This window comes from Melanerpes formicivorus, unplaced genomic scaffold (assembly GCF_026170545.1).
Source record: "Melanerpes formicivorus ecotype bairdi unplaced genomic scaffold, bMelFor1.0.p_v2 SCAF_18, whole genome shotgun sequence".
NCBI lineage: Eukaryota > Metazoa > Chordata > Aves > Piciformes > Picidae > Melanerpes > Melanerpes formicivorus.
Genome location: NW_027142370.1, coordinates 4,961,697 through 4,979,623, shown reverse-complemented (window position 1 = coordinate 4,979,623; position 17,927 = coordinate 4,961,697). Strand labels below are relative to the sequence as shown.

At 49.7% G+C, this 17,927-nt stretch overlaps 1 protein-coding gene across 1 annotated transcript in view; it reads left to right on the top strand.

Annotated features, from left to right (window-relative positions):
* The window catches only part of ATRN (attractin), a 166,607-nt gene that overhangs the window by 131,669 nt on the left and 17,011 nt on the right, over positions 1-17,927 (top strand). Inside the window, exon 27 of the mRNA XM_068149435.1 lies at positions 12,214-12,321. Coding sequence (XP_068005536.1) covers positions 12,214-12,321 — 108 coding nt within the window. The remainder of the gene's footprint in view (positions 1-12,213; positions 12,322-17,927) is intronic.

The following is a 17,927-nucleotide window of genomic DNA, read 5'->3' as shown; positions in this document are numbered from 1 at the left end:
CTCTTGTTCTGGTGCTGGCTGCCTGGGAGAAGAGACCAACCCCCACCTGGCTACAACCTCCCTTCAGGGAGTTGTAGACAGCAATAAGGTCTCCCTTGAGCCTCCTCTTCTCCAGGCTAAGCAACCCCAGCTCCCTGGGCTGTGTTCTGGGAGACAGTGTCAGAAGCCTCCCTGAAGTGCTGTGGCCGCTCTGGTCTCAGCAGTGTCTTGGGTGTTGCAGATGGTACAGAGCAGCTCTGCAAGATGAATTTGTTCTCTGGAAGATAAGCTGCAGACAAAAGCATCACAAATTACTCATTTTATCCGGGGAAGAACATATTGAGATCTGATGTTGTAAATTTGGTGTCTATTGAGTGGAATCATAGGAGATGCATGATGGGATGGAGGTCTTCGAAATGATCAGCCGACGGCAGAACACCCAGCATCTGCAGCTAGGGGGGGAAAGAAAGTCAAAAGCTGTTTTGTTTTCCTCTGTTTAATGGTGAGAGCAGCAATGGCCTGTGGATGTGGTCTACCTAGACTTCAGCAAGGCCTTTGACACCGTCCCCCACAGCAAACTGCTGACTAAGCTGTCAGCCTGTGGATTGGACCACTACACTCTGTGCTGGGTTAGGAACTGGCTGGAGGGCCGGGCCCAGAGAGTGGTCGTGAACGGTGCCGCATCCAGCTGGAGGCCAGTCACCAGTGGTGTCCCCCAGGGATCAGTGCTGGGCCCTGTCCTCTTCAACATATTCGTTGATGATCTGGATGAAGGGGTAGAGTCAGTCATCAGCAAGTTTGCAGATGACACAAAGTTAGGGGCAGATGTTAGTCAATTAGAGGGTAGAAAGGCTCTGCAGAGGGACCTCGACCGACTGGAAAGATGGGCAGAGTCCAATGGGATGGCTTTCAACAAGTCCAAGTGCCGAGTGCTGCACTTTGGCTATGGCAATCCCATGCAGAGCTATAGGCTGGGGTCGGAGTGGCTGGAGAGCTCCCAGACAGAGAGGGACCTGGGTGTGCTGATCGACAGCCACCTGAATATGAGCCAGCAGTGTGCTCAGGTGGCCAGGAGGGCCAATAGCATTCTGGCCTGCATTAGGAATAGTGTGGCCAGCAGGAGCAGGGAGGTCATAGTGCCCCTGTACTCTGCTCTGGTTAGGCCGCACCTTGAGTCCTGTGTCCAGTTCTGGGCTCCTCAGTTTAAGAAGGACATTGAGACACTTGAGCGTGTCCAGAGAAGGGCAACAAGGCTGGGGAGAGGCCTTGAACACAAGCCCTATGAGGAGAGGCTGAGGGAGCTGGGATTGTTTAGCCTGGAGAAGAGGAGGCTCAGGGGTGACCTTATTGCCCTCTACAACTACCTGAAGGGTGGTTGTAGCCAGGAGGGAGTTGGCCTCTTCTCCCAGGCAACCAGCACCAGAACAAGGGGACACAGTCTCAAGCTGCGCCAGGGGAGGTTCAGACTCGAGGTGAGGAGGAAGTTCTTCACCGAGCGAGTCATTCGTCATTGGAACGGGTTGCCCAGGGAGGTGGTTGAGTCATCAACCCTGGAGGCGTTCAAGGGGAGATTGGATGTGGCACTTGGTGCCATGGTCTAGTCATGGGGTCTGCGGTGTCAGGTTGGACTCGATGATCATCGAGGTCCTTTCCAACCTAAGTGATACTGTGATACTGTGATACTGTAATGCCAGCAGTAGTTGTTTTATTGTTTGTGGAAGCAGGGCTCTCAGAATTTGAGTGCTTTTGGAAGGGTCCTTTCTAGGTCAGTCACACGGCGCAGTTCAGTGGCTTGAGCGAGGCAGGAGGTCCGATCCGATAATCGTTATCTTTCCACTATCCCTACATTTACAATCTATGAATGGGAGCCAACTCATGGTGCCTGTAGGCTTTTTTCCAAAATACAAACGCTGCATTGCTCTCTGCAGTGATCTGGGTGGCTTTGGTCACCAAGTGGAGAATTTGCAGCAGAAAGAAGAGATGCCCCGAAAAGGAAAAGCATCCCCGGATATTAATGTCGACAAGGGATTGCAGCCTCCGGGGACACCGATGGGCCAGTTTGGTTTGAGCATGCTGCTGCCACTTTGGGCCTAATTGTGCTCATCTCTGGGTGGATGTGCAGATGGCCTGTTGGAGCTGACATTTGTAGCTTCAGAAGGTCCATGTAGGATACCATCATCTTGTAGTCCCAAAGGCAGAGGGTCCATTCCCTGGTGTGCAAAGCCAGCTGGCACACACGAGCCAAGATGTTTGCTTTCTGTGGGTCCTGAAGGCATGGGTGCTGGGCCATCAATCCCAAATCTAGTCTCTGTGAGCTCAAACAGCAGCAGCTTATCTACAGAGCCAATAACAGATAAACTGTATGATTGGTTACATGATTTGACATCACAGGATGTTAGGGGCTGGAAGTGACCTCTAGAGATTGTCCAGTCCAACCCGCCCTGCAGAGCAGGATCACCTAGAGCAGGTCGCACAGGAACACATTCAGGTGGGTCTTGGATGTCTGTAGTGAAGGATACTCCATAACCTCTCTGGGCAGCCTGTTCTAGTACTCCAGCACCCTCACAGATTGTTCAGTCTGGAGAAGGGGAAGCTGAGGGGAGATCTCATTGCTCTCTACAGCTACTTGAAGAGGTTGTAGTGCGATGAGGATGGGTCTCTTCTCCCTAGTATCAAAAGGTAGAATGAGAGGAAATGGCCTCAAGTTGCACCAGGGGAGGGTTAGGTTGGATATTAGGGAAAACTTCCTTTCAGAAGGAGTGGTCAGGCATTGGATCAGGCTACCCAGGGAGGCAGTGGAATCATCATGAGTGTAGGTGTTCAAAAAACGTGTAGACATGGCGCTTTGGGTGATGGCTTAATGGCCATGGTGGTGTAGGACAACAGTTGGAGTCCGTGACCAACTGAAATGGTTCTATCATTATGTCCAGATGGAACCTCCTGGCTTCCAGTTTGTGCTTGTTGCTCCTTGCTCTGTCACTGGGCACCTCTGAAAAGAGTTGGCAAAGATTCATGTTGTTGTATTTGTGATTTCTCCCCCTCTACTCTGCTCTGGTGAGACCCCACCTGGAATACTGCCTCCAGTTCTGGAGCCCCTATTACAGGAAGGATCTGGAGGTGCTGGAGTGTGTCCAGAGAAGGGCCACAAGGATGATCAGAGGGCTGGAGCTCCTCTGCTGTGAGGACAGACTGAGGGAGTTGGGGCTATTCAGTCTGGAGAAGAGAAGGCTCTGAGGAGACCTAGTTATGGCCTTCCAGTATCTTAAAGGGGCTACAGGAAAGGTGGGGAGGGACTTTTTAGGGTGTCAGGTAGTGATAGGACTGGAGGGAATGGAACTATAGTAGAAATGGGTAGATTCAGATGTTAGGAAGAAGTTTTTCCCCATGAGGGTGGTGAGAGACTGGCACAGGTTGCTCAGGGAGGTGACAGAAGCCTCATCCCTGGAGGTTTTTATGACCAGGCTGGATGTGGCTCTGCGCAACCTGCTGTAATGTGAGCCATGGCAGGGGGGCTGGAACTAGATGATCCTTGAGGTCCCTTCCAACCCTAACAATTCCATGATTCTATTCTGTGAGTCTGGCCCCATCCTCTTGCCCCCTGCCCTTTAGCTATTGGTAAGCATGAAGAAGATCTCTGGGTCTCCAAAGCGCTGTTGTTCTGGACTCAGGCCTGTCCCTTGGCAAGGGGAATCGGTGGTGGAGGTATCTAATTTAGCTGTTGGAGGAAAATGGAGGAGAGAAGCAGTGTTGTGTAATTATGCTAGAAGAGCTCCAGTCAATCAAAGGTGTGCTCTGCTGTTGTGTAATTATCTGGTACCAGCACTCTGTTTCTGGCTGCGTGGGCTGGATACTTCTGGTCCTTTAAAACAAAATGATATCTTATTCTTCTTACTAAAGGTCAGCTTTGCTGTGCCCTCCTGCTGGGCATGATTATGATGAATACCTTACCTACCTTAATCAGCCCTGAATTAAATATCTTCTGTCACTTCAGCATGAGGCAACTTCCCAGCAGCTTTGCTTTCTGTTATGCTATAGTTCTGAAGTGTGGAAATGCCTGTTGAGAAGCATTTGAACATTAATTCTCTCCTCCTCTCTCTTTCGACATCGCCTGCAAAGTCAGTTACAAAACTAATTAGCTAACATTAATATGTGCACTGCTCCAGGGGCTCAAAAACTTCATTTTCAGTGATGATGGAAGCGTCAGAGAAAATTGTTTGTTTGTTGACTTACATGGCAGTTAATGTAATTGTAGCTAACTGCTCTAAATCACTTCTCTCGGAGACAATGGGGCTCATCTTCGCACAGGATTCGTGCCCCAGATGTTTATTCCCTTGCCGTGCCCCTTTTTGTTTGCCACCTAACTCTTGTTGTCTTCTCCCCTTTCCCCCGAGGTCACCAAGTAGCTCTGACCTAAGGCAAAGGTTCCCACACCAAGATACACGTGTCTTGCTTCCAAGTCATGCACAGGGATGCCTCAGGACCTAGTGGTGCTGTCTCCAGCCAGCTGCCATCGCCGCTGGGAAGGGCACCTTCTCCAAAGGCCCCTGGGGACCCCAGCAGGGTGGTGGCCCTTCCCCGTGCTGCCTGTCAGCAGCCTGCAAGCTGCAGTTTGGGTAGATGTCATTACAGGAGAGCTCTGGGACGAGTTCTCCAGACAGTTCTAAGTCAGTCATGCCTGGAGTAAGTAGTTGGCACTTTATGTGCATACACAAATATGTATCTGTGCACAAGTGCTGTGAGCTGCCTGCTGAATTCAGATGGAGCCCTTAGAGCAGTCCAGGATCTGCAGGAACGAGCTCAGAATGCCTGCCTAGCAGCTCAGCCACTCTACCCAGTATGGTTTGGATGGACAGGAGTGGTCTCCATCTTCTGACCTCAACAAATTCACTGTGACTTCAGTTAGCAAGTGGCCAAGTCAGAGCTTTGCTGGGAGGATTTTTGCTTGGTGTACACAGCAAGACCTTTAGGTGTTTGCTTAGGTTGTGTGTTCTGTGCTCCTTGGAGGGATCATGGGAGAGGACTAACTTTGCACAACTGCTGCTCTTTAAAAGACTGGTCAGGAAGAAGGAGACATCTTTGTTCTGCCCACAAGTACTTCTTTTTTCTTAAGTATCTTGAACCTTTTGTGCTCTGGTTGGTTGTCTCCTTATCTTTCTTAGCTTTCTCCTCTTTCCATGAGACTGGGGCTCTTGCTTTCTTTGGCCTCACTGTTGGTTTTGAGGTCTGTGGGTTCTGGCCCGTTGGACCAGTTTATCTTTGCAATACAGACAGAGTAGTGGCTCAAAACACAGAGCTGATTGTGTAGTCTCCTGGTTAGCTGTGGACACCAGGGAGGACATAGCTGGGGGCTTTGCTTGTTCATAAGACAGCAAAGCTTGATGTTTTAATTTTCTTTTCCATGTTGGTCCAGAAATACAGCAGCAGGGACCCAGTTCAGCAGGAGGTTGATCACAGCCTTAGCTGTGGAGTGCCATTCCAAATTCCTTGCAGCCTTGAAGGCTGCAGTGTGGCTCCTCAGAGGATGACCTTTAGCCGTGCTTGTCTCATCAAAGCCAAGGAGCATGGCTCTTGCTCTCTTGAAGTACCTTCAGCAAAAGCTCTTCTAAACCCAAACTGTTACGTGCTGAGGATCCCCAGAGCAGCTGCACTTCTGAAAACAGCCACCCATGGGTCCAGAAGGCTCTGCATTTCAGAAACACTTTGAAGGATTAGATCTACAAACTTCCTGGAAGGAAAGCCTGTTGATAAGACTATTGCTCATTTCTGGCTGCCCAGACTAAAGCTCACCCCCTTCAGCCACAGACTGGTGTAGTGGTACCAGATGTTCCTGCTGTGATACCCACCTGAATGTGTCCTGTCTGCTTTGTCTTTTTCTTCTGAGACCCTGCTTGCTTCTCTTTGACTTAAAGTGGAAGCTCACCCCTGCCCCTTTTTCACTTAGCACACCCAGGGCTTTTTCCTGCTTGAGTTTCTACATTTTTCCTGCTTCCCTTCTGTTGAAAATTGAGATGAAATACTCCTGTTAAAGCTGGAGTTTATTACAAGTTCTAGAGAGCCAGTTGAGTTGGCTTTTTATGAAGCCATTCTTTATAATGGCTGTGATATTTCTGTTGAGCTCTGGGTGTCATCTGTCTGGACTTCTGTAAAGCCTTTGACTCAGTCCCCCACAGCATTGCTCTGTTTCAATGGGAAAGGTGTGGGTCTGATGGGTAGACTCTTCAATGGATAAGGAATTGGGGCTGTGGTTGCATCCAGAAGGTAGAGGTCAACAGCTCAAAGCTCAGATGGAGATCAGTGACAGCGTTGCTCAGGGATCTGTACTGGGACTAGTGCTATTCAACATCTTCATCAGTGACAAAGACAGTGGGATCCAAGGCACTCTCAACAAGTTTGCAGATTGACACCAAACTAACTGGTGCAGTTGACATGCCTGAGGCATAGGATGCCCCCCAGAGGGACTGAGACAAGATTGAGAAGTGGGCCCATGTGAATCTCATGGGATTCAATGAAGCTAAGCCCAGGTCTTGCACTTAGGTCAGGGTAATCCCCAGTACCAACACAGGCTGAGGGATGAAGGTCTGGAGAGCAGCCCTCTGGAGAAGGACTTAGGGGTGCTGCTGGGTGAAAAGCTGGACATGAGCTGGCAATGAGCACAGCCCAGAGCCAGCCATGTTGTGGGCTGATCCCCAGTAGTGTGGGCAGCAGGGGCAGGGAGGGGATTCTGCCTCTCTGCTCTGCTGAGACCCCACCTGCAGTGCTGGAGCCAGCTCTGGAGTCTTCAGCACAGCACAGAGACCTGTTGGAGCAGGGCCAGAGGAGGCCACAGCAATGCTGGGAGGGCTGGAAGGCCTCTGCTGTGAGGCCAGGCTGAGAGAGTTGGGGTTCTTTAGCCTGGAGAAAGCTCCAGGGAGATCTCTGGGTGGCCTTTCAGTACTTGAAGGTGCCAATAAAAAAGCTGAGGACAGACCTGTTGTGACAGGACAGGGAGTGATGGTTTGAACCAAAAGAGGGAGATCCAGACCGGAGAGAAGGAAGGAATGTTTGAGGATGAGGATTGTAAGACCCTGGCTCAGGTTTCCCAGAGAGATGGGAGATGTCCCATCCCTGGAACCATTCCAGGTCAGGTTGCCTGGGGCTGTGAGCAACCTGCTCTAGTTGCAGATGTCCCAGCTGACTGCAGGGGGGTTGGACTGGCTGACTTTTAAAGGTCCCTTCTAACACAAGCTGCTCTGTGATTCTATCATGAGCAGGTAAAGTCCCCAACGTGTGGCTTTCTTCCGGAGAAGCCCAGCGCTGTTCCGTGACGGAAAATACCAGAGCCCCGAAAGGTCCCGTGGCCTTGAGCTCATAAAAGAGACTCTGCAGGGGGCAGTTGCTGAGATGGATGGGAGCAGGATGGTTACACAGAGACTGGTGACTGCTTTATTATCAGGAATAAAACGCTAGGCCTTCCCTTGTCGCAAGCACAGCATAGGTTATATTAGTCAATTAACCTGCTAACCCCAACCGCTGTTTCTCTTCTGCGTGAGAGCGTCTGCTACTGCATGAGAAGTTTCCCCTCGGTTCCTCTGGCAGTGTTTCTCCCATCAGTAGCACACTTTTCATTTTGGATTGTCCATTACTCAAGACATATGAATTTCAAACACCACTGGGGTGAAACGCTGCGTTTCTGCACCGTTCCCTCCTGGATCTGCAGCTCTGAGCCTGGCTGCTCTCAGACCTCTAGAAAAGGCCTCTGGGGATCATCCGGTCCAAGCCCAGTGCTAAAGCAGGGTCACCCACAGCAGGTTGCCCAGGATCACAGTCTCCAAGCAGGTTTGGAGTGTCTCCAGGGAAGGAGGCTCCACAACCTCTCTAGGCTCCAGCATCCTCACAGCAAAGTTTTCCCTCATGTTCAGATGGAACCTCCTGGCTTCCAGTTTGTGTCTGTTGTCCCTTGTCCTGTTTCTGGACACTACTGACAAGAGCCATCCTATTGCCCCCCACCCTTTAGTCCTTGCTGAGCATTAATCAGATCCCCTCTCAGGCTGCTCTTCTCCAGGCTCAACAGCCCCAGGGCTCTCAGCCTTTGCTCCTCACAGAGATGCTCCAGGCCCCTCAGCATCTTTGCAGCCTCTGCTGGACTCTCTCCAGTAGTTCCCTTTCTCTCTTGAACCAGGGAGCTCAGAACTGGACCCAATATGCCAGATGTGACCTCTTTAGAGCCGAGTAGAGGGTGAGGAGAACCTTCCTTGACCTGCTGGCCACACTTTTCTTAATACACCCCAGGATATACCATTGGTTTTGGCCACAAAAACACAAGACAGGCTCATGGTGAACTTGTCCACCAGCACTCCCAGGTCCTTCCCTGTGGAGCTGCTTTCCAGCAGCTCACCTGTGCTGGTGCAGGGGGTTGTTCCTCTTCATGTGCAGCACCCTACACTTGCCCTTCTTGAACTTCATGAGGTTCCCCATCTCCCTTCTCTCCTCTACTGTACATTGTTGAGTTTGTTTCTTGTCGGGTTCTCATAGTGTCCAGTTTCACCCAAACCTTCAGATGTGGTTTCCACACTTCCCATTCTGCACTTGCTTTAAGTTGTGATTTTTTTTGGATGAAGGTTTTTTTTATGCTGATAGTGGGGAAAAAGACCAGGCAGGAAAGTGGTGGGGGGGGAGCAAATTGGTGCAGCTTCTGCCTGTCTGTGCCTGCTTAAATATTAAAAGGCCATCAGTGTGTTCCACTCCACGCTTTTGGATGTGTTTTGTTGTGAGCCTGTCAAATGTTTTGCCTTTTCAGACCTAAGTGATTTCAGATATTCCCAGGCTGTCCTATTAATTGTGTGATCTGGAAACCACAGGGCTGCTGGAAAGAGGGTTGAGGTTCATTATGTTAAACCTCAGAAAGCCAATCATTCCGAGCCAGGGTGAGCCAGGTTCTGGGGTATCTTGATGTTAATTGCTGCTGATTTCTAACGACATACTCGATGCCTTGGCTGGGGAAATGCCACAGTTTCTCCTTCACAACGCAGCTAAATCTTTTAATTAAAGTTCTGACACACCAAACACATGCTGAAGGTTACAGACATGCACAGACTAAGCACGCACAGTGCCTGCCTTGGGGGGAAGAGTGACATTCTGGCACGGAACACTTATTCCTCAGGTTTAGCCTTAATATCTTGGGAGGGGGAAACTTTGTACCATGACTTGTGGCACACAAGAAGCTGACACTAGGAAAAGGCTGCTCTCCCTTAGGTGGTTGGGTTTACCTGGTTTGGCCACTTTTGTTGTCTTTGGGTCAAACAGGAGAGCGATGGCTTTCCGTGGGCAGGTCAGGAAATGAAGGCGATAATGCTGCTGTCAGCGTTGCATTTCCTCCTGTTCATCTTGTAGCACGTCTCTGTGCCTCAGGGGTTTATTTCTTGAAGCTACTATTGACTTCCCTAGGAGTCATGATGCCAAATTGGCCATTTTCTTCAGTAAACTGAACTTCCTTCAAGGAGCTAATAGCTTTCAGTTCGTAAGTCTCTTGGACATCTTCATCAGGACAGCTTGTTCTTTGATTTTATAGCTATTAAACAAAGCTCTTTATGATAGCTGAAGGGGACAATTGCAGGAACAACAACCCAGCAATCTGTTTCACACTTGCTTTCGTCTGCAATCTGCTGGTGTGCTTTAAATATGCGAACACTCCGCGTGTTCTCGGGCCCAAGTGTGAGTTGCACGCAGGTTTGCTTAGTACAGCTCTGTCTGTGTGAATCCATTGGGTTGTGTTGCTGTGTGACTGTCTACAATCTGCTCTCAAATGCCTCTTCCTTTCCCTCCCTTCCCTCCCTTCCCTCCTTTCCTTCCTTTCCCTCCCTTCTCTCCTTTCCCTCCCTTCCCTCCTTTCCCTCCCTCCCTCCCTTTCCTCCCTCCCTCCCTTCCCTCCTTTCCCTCCCTCCCTTCCCTCCTTTCCCTCCCTCCCTTCCCTCTCTTCCCTCCTTTCCCTCCTTTCCCTCCTTTCCCTCCCTTCCCTCCTTTCCCTCCCTTTCCTCCCTCCCTCCCTTTCCTCCCTCCCTCCCTTTCCTCCCTCCCTCCCTCCCTTTCCTCCCTCCCTCCCTTTCCTCCCTCCCTCCCTTTCCTCCCTCCCTCCCTTTCCTCCCTCCCTCCCTTTCCTCCCTCCCTTTCCTCCCTCCCTTTCCTCCCTCCCTTTCCTCCCTCCCTTTCCTCCCTCCCTTTCCTCCCTCCCTTTCCTCCCTCCCTTCCCTCCCTCCCTTCCCTCCCTCCCTTCCCTCCTTTCCCTCCTTTCCCTCCTTTCCCTCCTTTCCCTCCCTTCCTTCCCTTCCTTCCCTTCCTTCCCTTCCTTCCCTTCCTTCCCTTCCTTCCCTTCCTTCCCTTCCTTCCCTTCCTTCCCTTCCTTCCCTTCCTTCCCTTCCTTCCCTTCCTTCCCTTCCTTCCCTTCCTTCCCTTCCTTCCCTTCCTTCCTTTCCTTCCTTCCCTTCCCTTCCCTTCCTTCCCTTTCTTTCCCTTCCTTCCCTTCCTTCCCTTCCTTCCCTTCCTTCCCTTCCTTCCCTTCCTTCCCTTCCTTCCTTTCCTTCCCTTTCCTTCCCTCCCTTCCTTCCTTTCCTTCCCTTCCTTCCCTTCCCTCCCACTTTTCTTTTCCATTCCTCTTTTTCTTTACTTTCCCATTCCTCTTTTTCTTTACTTTCCCCTTCAGAAAGCAAGTAAAACTTTGCCACTGGCCTTTTATGTGTATCATTTTTAGACAGCCAGCCACAGAGACTTAGCTATCCCCCTTCCTGCCACCTTGCCTGTACCCCAAGCTCACACAGGCAGTCTTCCATTTGTCCCAGCAAAACAACCCTCCAAAACTAGAAGATGGCTTGGCAAAGAACAGTCTGTAGAAGGTTTTTCCAAGGTCAAGAAAACAGTGAGGTGATTAGTTTGGTCCAAATGAGTTGTGCACTGGACAGCAGCCTCTTCTTTCTGCTGTGTCCTGGGTGTGGGCAATGTGTTCTCCTGGGTAATTTGAGGCACGATGCATTTGATGGTGTTTTCTTCAGCACTTTTTGAGTGCTGTAAATGATCAGTTAGGGCTTGGAGTGTCAAACTGCCCAGCCTTAATGGCAATATGTGGGTGGTAATGGTGGGAAGTATAGAGGGCAGTTGGTGGTGCCTCAATCTAGCTTTAAGCTAGTACAACTACTACTGCTGCAGCTAAGTGGCACCACTAAATGTGTAAAGCTACGTTCAACAAGTGGTTTTAGGCACTTAGGGATAAAACTGCTGGTTTGCACATGCTGTACAAAGTGTATGCCTCTTCCTGTATTAAACAGGGGTGCCAAGTCACATCACACCCACTGCTTCTGGGAATTAGGTTTGTGGCTTCTGCATCCACTTACAGACTGTGTAGTTTGCTGTTCATATTAGAGACTAACCACTGGAGCCACAAACAGCTCAGCTCAAACTGAAGGGCCCTTCCCAGTCCAGCCATACAGGAAGTGCCTTTTGTTTGTGCTAAAAAAGGGAGCAGCATCGTAACACTTAAAAGTGCTTATGAGCCCAGTAAACTTAAGAGAGTAATAAACTTGAGTGCAATAAGCTTAGGAGTACAGTAAATAAGCTTAAGAGTACAACAAACTTAAGAGCTCAATAAAAAGATCTCCTGTGCCCTGAAGGCTTGCAGAGATACGCCCAGGAAAAGGTTTTCTGTTTCCATAAAGCATATCACAACAAGGCTGCTTTGTGCCATTCCATACACTTCCTGTATTCAGGACAGAAACAATGCAAAAAGATGAGTGCTCAATATGTGCCTGACAGCATTTTGCTGCTGCTGCTGCTGCTATAAAAGTCCCCAATTCTACAGTAGTTACAGCCTGCTGCCACTTTAATTGTCCAGTGGTCCCCACAAATCCTGTCATGCCCCAGACAGGTGGTGACAAATAAATAGGATATCAGAGCTTTAAAAAAACGAACAAGTAACTTAACTGCTTTATGGAGACTGAAGCAGGTGCATTTTCCCTCCCAAATGGGTCAGTGCAGCGCTTGCAGTGACTTTATTAAGTTGTAGCAGCCTGAATATTTACAGCTCTCTCTCCCCGCGCCCTTAAGGCCATTACATCACCGGGAGGTTATTTCCCCATCCCCCCCCTCCCACCCCCTCTATTCATTGATATCCTATCAGATCTGGTCAAAACCTCTACAGATAGAAGGGGGTTTGTTCATCTCTGTTGTTGGAACAATATGATGATAATATTTTCCTGTTTATTAAATTAGCAACTGCTCCGTGAGATGCAACAGATGGCAAGCCGCCCCTTCGCCTCCATCAACGTTGCCTTAGAAACAGACGAAGAGCCACCAGATCTCATCGGGGGAAGCATAAAGGTGAGAGCTGCTGCTTCAGGATGCTCCTTACCACACTGAAGTGTGGATGCTTTGGTTTAAACTGTGATTAATGCAAAAAGCCCAAATCCTTGTTTTTATTTTGGGTGCCAGCAAGTCTTGGTCAACACCTTTGTGGATGCCATGGGCAGCGGCACTGAGTGCGCCCTCAGCGGGTTTGCTGATGACACCAAGCTGTGTGGGGCAGCAGACAGGATGGAGGGAAGGGAGGCCATCCAGGGGGACCTGGACAGGCTGGAGAGGTGGGCACAAGCCAACCTCATGAGGTTCAACAAGACCAAGTGCAGGGTCCTGCATCTGGGTGGAGGCAATCGCAGGCACAAATCCAGGCTGGGCAGTGACTGGCTGGAAAGCAGCCCTGAGGAGAGAGACTTGGGAGTGCTGGTGGACAAGAAGCTCACCAGGAGCTCTCAGTGTGCACTTGCAGCCCAGAAAGCCAATCAGAGCCTGGGCTGCAGCAAGAGAATTGTGGCCAGTAGAGCAAGGGAGGTGATTCTCCCCCTCTACTCAGCTCTGGTGAGACCCCACCTGGAGTACTGCACCCAGTTCTGGGGCCCCTATTGCAAGAGGGATCTGGAGGTGCTGGAAGGTGTCCAGAGAAGGACCACAAGGACGATCAGAGGGCTGGAGCACCTCTCCTATGAGGACAGACTGAAGGAGTTGGGGCTGTTCAGTCTGGAGAAGAGAAGGCTCCAAGGTGACCTAATTGTGGCCTTCCAGTATCTGAAGGGGGCTACAGGAAGGCTGGGGAGGGACTGCTCAGGATCTCAGGTAGTCATAGGACTAGGGGGAATGGAATGAAACTGGATGTGAGGAGGAAGTTCTTCCCCATGAGAGTGGTGAAGCCCTGGAATGGATTGTCCAGGGAGGTGGTTGAGGCCCCATCCCTGGAGGTGTTTAAGCCTAGGCTGGATGAGGCTCTGGCCAGGCTGATCTAGTGTGGGGTGTCCCTGCCCATGGCAGGGGGATTGGAACTAGATGATCCTTGTGGTCCCTTCCAGCCCTGACTGATATTATGATACTAAGTCCAGGAGGGCCAAACGGATTCAGGGGTCTGTAGAATTGTTGTGGTTGGGAGAGACTCTTAAGATTTGTAGAATGGTTTGGGTTGGAAGGGTCTTTAAAGACATCCAGCTCCAACCCCCGTGCCATAGGCAGGGATGCCTTCCACTAGACCAGGCTGCTCAAGGCCTCTTCCAGCCTGGCCTTGAACACCTCCAGGGAGGGGGCATCTGCACCCTCCCCAGGCAGCCTGTCCCAGTGTCTCACCACCCTCACCGGAATAGTTACACTCCAGGGTCTGAGATTTTCTGTTTGCCTTGTTAGTTTTTATGCTTTGGGATAGAGAAGCATGCAGCCCCACACAGTGGGCCAGGGGAAGTTTAGGCTTGAGGTGAGGAGAAGGCTCTTCACAGAGAGTAATTGGCCACTGGAATGTGCTGCCCAGGTTGGTGGTGGAGTCACCAGCCCTGGAGGTGTTCACGAAAGGATTGAATGTGGCACTTGGAGCCATGGTTTAGTTGTCAGGAGGTGTTAAGTATTAGGTTGGACTTGCTGATCTCTGAGGTGTTTTCCAACCTGCTTGATTCTGTGATTTGGCTGTAGGTGCTGCAAACAGAAAGCTTTTTGCTGTGCCACCTCAAAGCAAGCAGGGCCACAGTCATGTCTGTGCTGCAGTAGCGTCAGTGTATTTCTGACTGTAACTCTTGTGTTCAAATCCCTCTTGTGATGCAGACAAAGGAGTGCAGAGAGATCCTTGTCTGGCATGTTCTGAGACCCCCACATGTTGTATTTTTAGGCAAAGCATGTTTAAAAGGTGACTAATGAATTCAAAGACCTTTTTGATGTGATGCTTTGCCTAGCAGACTGGTACACCAGCAGAAAAAAAGAGAACCTGAGAGCACTGTTTGTTTCTTCTCTGAGGGAGCTGCTTTGTTTACTTCAGATTCACTTCCTTGGAAGTCTTTCTCATTAGTTCAAGCACAAAGTTTCTCACTTTCTATTACTGTGGCAAAGGAGCAAGATCTGCTCCTCTATAAAAAAACCTGGGTGTGTTTCAATTAGAGTAAAGCACAGGAAAACAGTCTGAGCCCAGAACTTCTGTCTGGTGAGAAATGGTATCTAAGTCATGGCTTCAGGAGCAATAACTGCCACAGTTAAACCTGTGTAGCTTGAACTGTTCCATAATTACCTGTAAATACAGTCTCTCATGGCAAGTTGTGAGACTTTTTCCACCTGGTTGGTGTCTTGCAGCATGTTCTGGATGGGCACTGTGTAGAAGATGGCACTCTGTGCCATCCAAACCTTTAGTCCCAAGCTTGGATGATGCCTGTGATTGATCCATGTGAATTGTTACCTTTCTCTGAAGCCAGGGGTTGTTGTCCCAGTAAAGTGAACTCTGCAAAGGCACTCAGCAGTTTGTGGTAACTGAATGACTGGGCAGCTGAGCTGACCTCTCTCTGGGACCTCTTTGTGGAGGCTTTGAGCGGTTCTGCTCCCTGTGGACCTTCTTTTGACTCCAGATAATTTGGGTTTTCTGAGTTTCTATGATTTCTGTGCTTCTGATACAGGGATGGTAGGCACTGGAAGTCATTAGCTGCTAATAGCTCACCAAGACTTTGAAATACATGCTTGGGAAATTGGCTTGTCACTCAGCAAATTAGAATGAGCCTCTCTTTCACTGCTTCATTAGAGGAGCCATGGGATGGGCATGCATGCTCCCCTTGGGCTGGAGGCAGATTTGAGGCTGTAGCCTGGCTGCTGCTGGCTTTGGGTTGTGGTCTCTCTGTCTGGGGGCACTTCCCTTCCCCTCTTGCCATTTTCTGGAACTAAGCTAACAAAAAGCTTATTGCCCCATCCCTGGCAGCACTCCAGGTCAGGTTGTTTAGGGCTCTGAGTGACCTGCTCTAGTTGCAGATGTCCCTGCTGACTGTAGAGGAGTTGGACTAGCTCATCCCTTAAAGATTCCTTCCAGCCCAAACCAGACTGTGATTCCATGAAAGACCCCTCTCCTGTAGGGTCAGACCAGCACAAAGCTGTCCCAGGCTCTTTGATCTCTGATGAATTTGTGCTCAAAAACTACAGAGAAGCTCTTTGGAACTCCCACGTTGTGATTAGGCTGGTGCTCCTCCTCTTGTTCAGCTGGCAGTGCTTTTCCCTTCTTCACTTGGGCACCCCTCTGCTCCTTATTTTCTGCTCAGTTTTTTCTTTGATCATAGAAATTTTTGACTCTTCTCTCTTGAAGTGCTTCCATAGCCAGCACCACAGACAGGGTTTCATCTCTCTCTCACTCTTTCTTCCATCTCCCACTTGTCTGACCTCCCCGGGTTACTCGGGAACGGATGGAGAAGCTGGTTTTAAGCATAAGCAAGCCTGTGGACAGATGTCCTTTTTCAGACCCACAAATTGTTACCAACTGCTAATTTCCCTCTGTGCTGATAACTCATAGAAATGTTTCTTAATCTACTTCAAGCATAAGTGAGAGTGTCTGGTTCAGGGAGACAGCACAAAGCCTGTACAGTAACTGGAAGCCAAGTAGGAAATGTGGACACGTATGCTTGTGCCAGCAGGTAACTCCATCTGCTGGATGGTCTGGTTGCAGAATCCTTGCCATACTTTTCCATGGCAAGGAGAGTTGCTGAATTTTGGGGAGCTATTTGTGGGTTTTCATCATCTTGGAGAATTTGGACTGGGGATAAAAGTCTGCATGAAAGTGTGGAAAGTTTCAGCAGAGTTGGATGAGCACGGAGAGGAGACCAGGGGAGATCTGGGTTAGATATTAGGAAGAAATTCTTTGCAATGAGAGTGGTGAAATACTGAGACAGGTTGCCCAGGGATGTGGTTGAGACCCCATCCCTGGAGACATTCAAGCTCAGACTGGATGTAGCTCTGGGCAGCCTGATCAAGATGCCCCTGCTGACTGCAGGGGGTTGGACAAGATGACCTTTGAAGGGCCCTTCCAGCACACTGCCATCTGTGAGTCTGAGAGGGGGGTTCAGGAAGTTTGTGGGTTGAAAGAGTGACCCTTCTGAGATAGTCTGGCCTGTTGGATGCTGCATGTGAACGAACTTCAACAGAGGTGAGAAAGCTGTCCCGGTATCTGTGGGGTCAGCTTCCCTCCGCACCCGCGAGGGAAAGATCTCTTTGGAGGAGAGAGCTGCAGGAAGATGGGCTGGGACATGCAGCATGGTGGAACTGCATTTTCCTTTGTGTTTTGCCTGTTCTTAATTATTAGCCAAGCAAATAATGAGCTGTTGCTGGGCTGTTGGACTGAGAGCCGTTCTGCAGTTGCTCTGCCATCCGCTGTGTCAGAATTTGTGAGCTTCCCTTTGAATGCAAGGCCCCTTGACTTGTGTTGCCATAAATGCATTGATGGGTTTTTTTGCCCCTCATGTGAATCAAAGCCTTTGGTTAATAATGAGTTGATTTGAGGGTTACAATGGAGCAGTGGAAAATGGGACATCTTGTCTGCAAGAGATTAATTTCCTTTTCCATTGTGTGTAGCCAGTTGGCAGCCGGTGTCAGGCTAGCTCCAGCCTAAGCTGATGTTTTCCAGCTGGACACTATTAGAACTGTGTTTTCAATTAGTATTTTTCCTGGGGTCCTTAGAAGTGATAGAAAGTGATTTACCTGCAGGGAAACTATTCATATTGGAGTCTGCAGCTAAGCAACACGTAACTACCTGCTTTGGTTTATTTCCCACTCAGCAGATGCCCACTGGATCACAAATCTACCACTAAATTTGCTTAGTTATTACAAAATCCATTGGCTTTTCTCTGCAGCTTTTTGTGTGTTCAGAGGTGCTGCTTATCACAATTCTTGTGGTATTGCCCTAAGAGTATTTAACATCCTTGGGTAGCTGGGACTCGCCCAAGTGCGGGAAATGGTCTCTTGAGGTCTGTTATCTCATTAATCAAAGGCCTGTAGTCCTCTGCAGTCATTTGTAGAAGAAACTTCCTTGAAATCATTTGGAGAGTTTGTAATTTTGACATTGATAGCTGCAGTGCTGGGAGCCAGCTCTGGAGTCCTCAGCACAGCACAGACAGGGACCTATTGGAGCAGGGCCAGCAGAGGCCACAGCAATGCTGGGAGGGCTGGAAGCCCTCTGCTGTGAGGCCAGGCTGAGAGAGTTGGGGTTGTTCAGCCTGGAGAAGGGAAGGCTCCAGGGAGACCTTCTGGAGGCCCTTCAGTACTTAAAGGGGCTGATAAGAATCACAGAATCACCAAGGTTGGAAGAGACCTCAAAGATCACCAAGTCCAACCTGTCACCACAGACCTCATGACTAAACCTAGGGACAGACTTCTTAGCAGGACATACAGTGATATGACAAGAGGTGATGCCTTTAAATTGAATAAGGGGAGATTTAGATTAGGTGCAAGGAAGAAATTTGCCACTGTGATGATGATGAAACACTGAAGGGGTTGCCCAGAGAAGGTCTTTATGGCCAGACTGTCTCTAGAAGTGTTCAGGGCCAGGTGGGATGGGCTTCTGAGCAACCTGGTCTAGTGGAAGATGTCCCAGCCCATAGCAGAGCAGTTTGCATCTAGATGATCTCTGAGGCCCCTTCCAAGCCACTGTGTGATTTCCA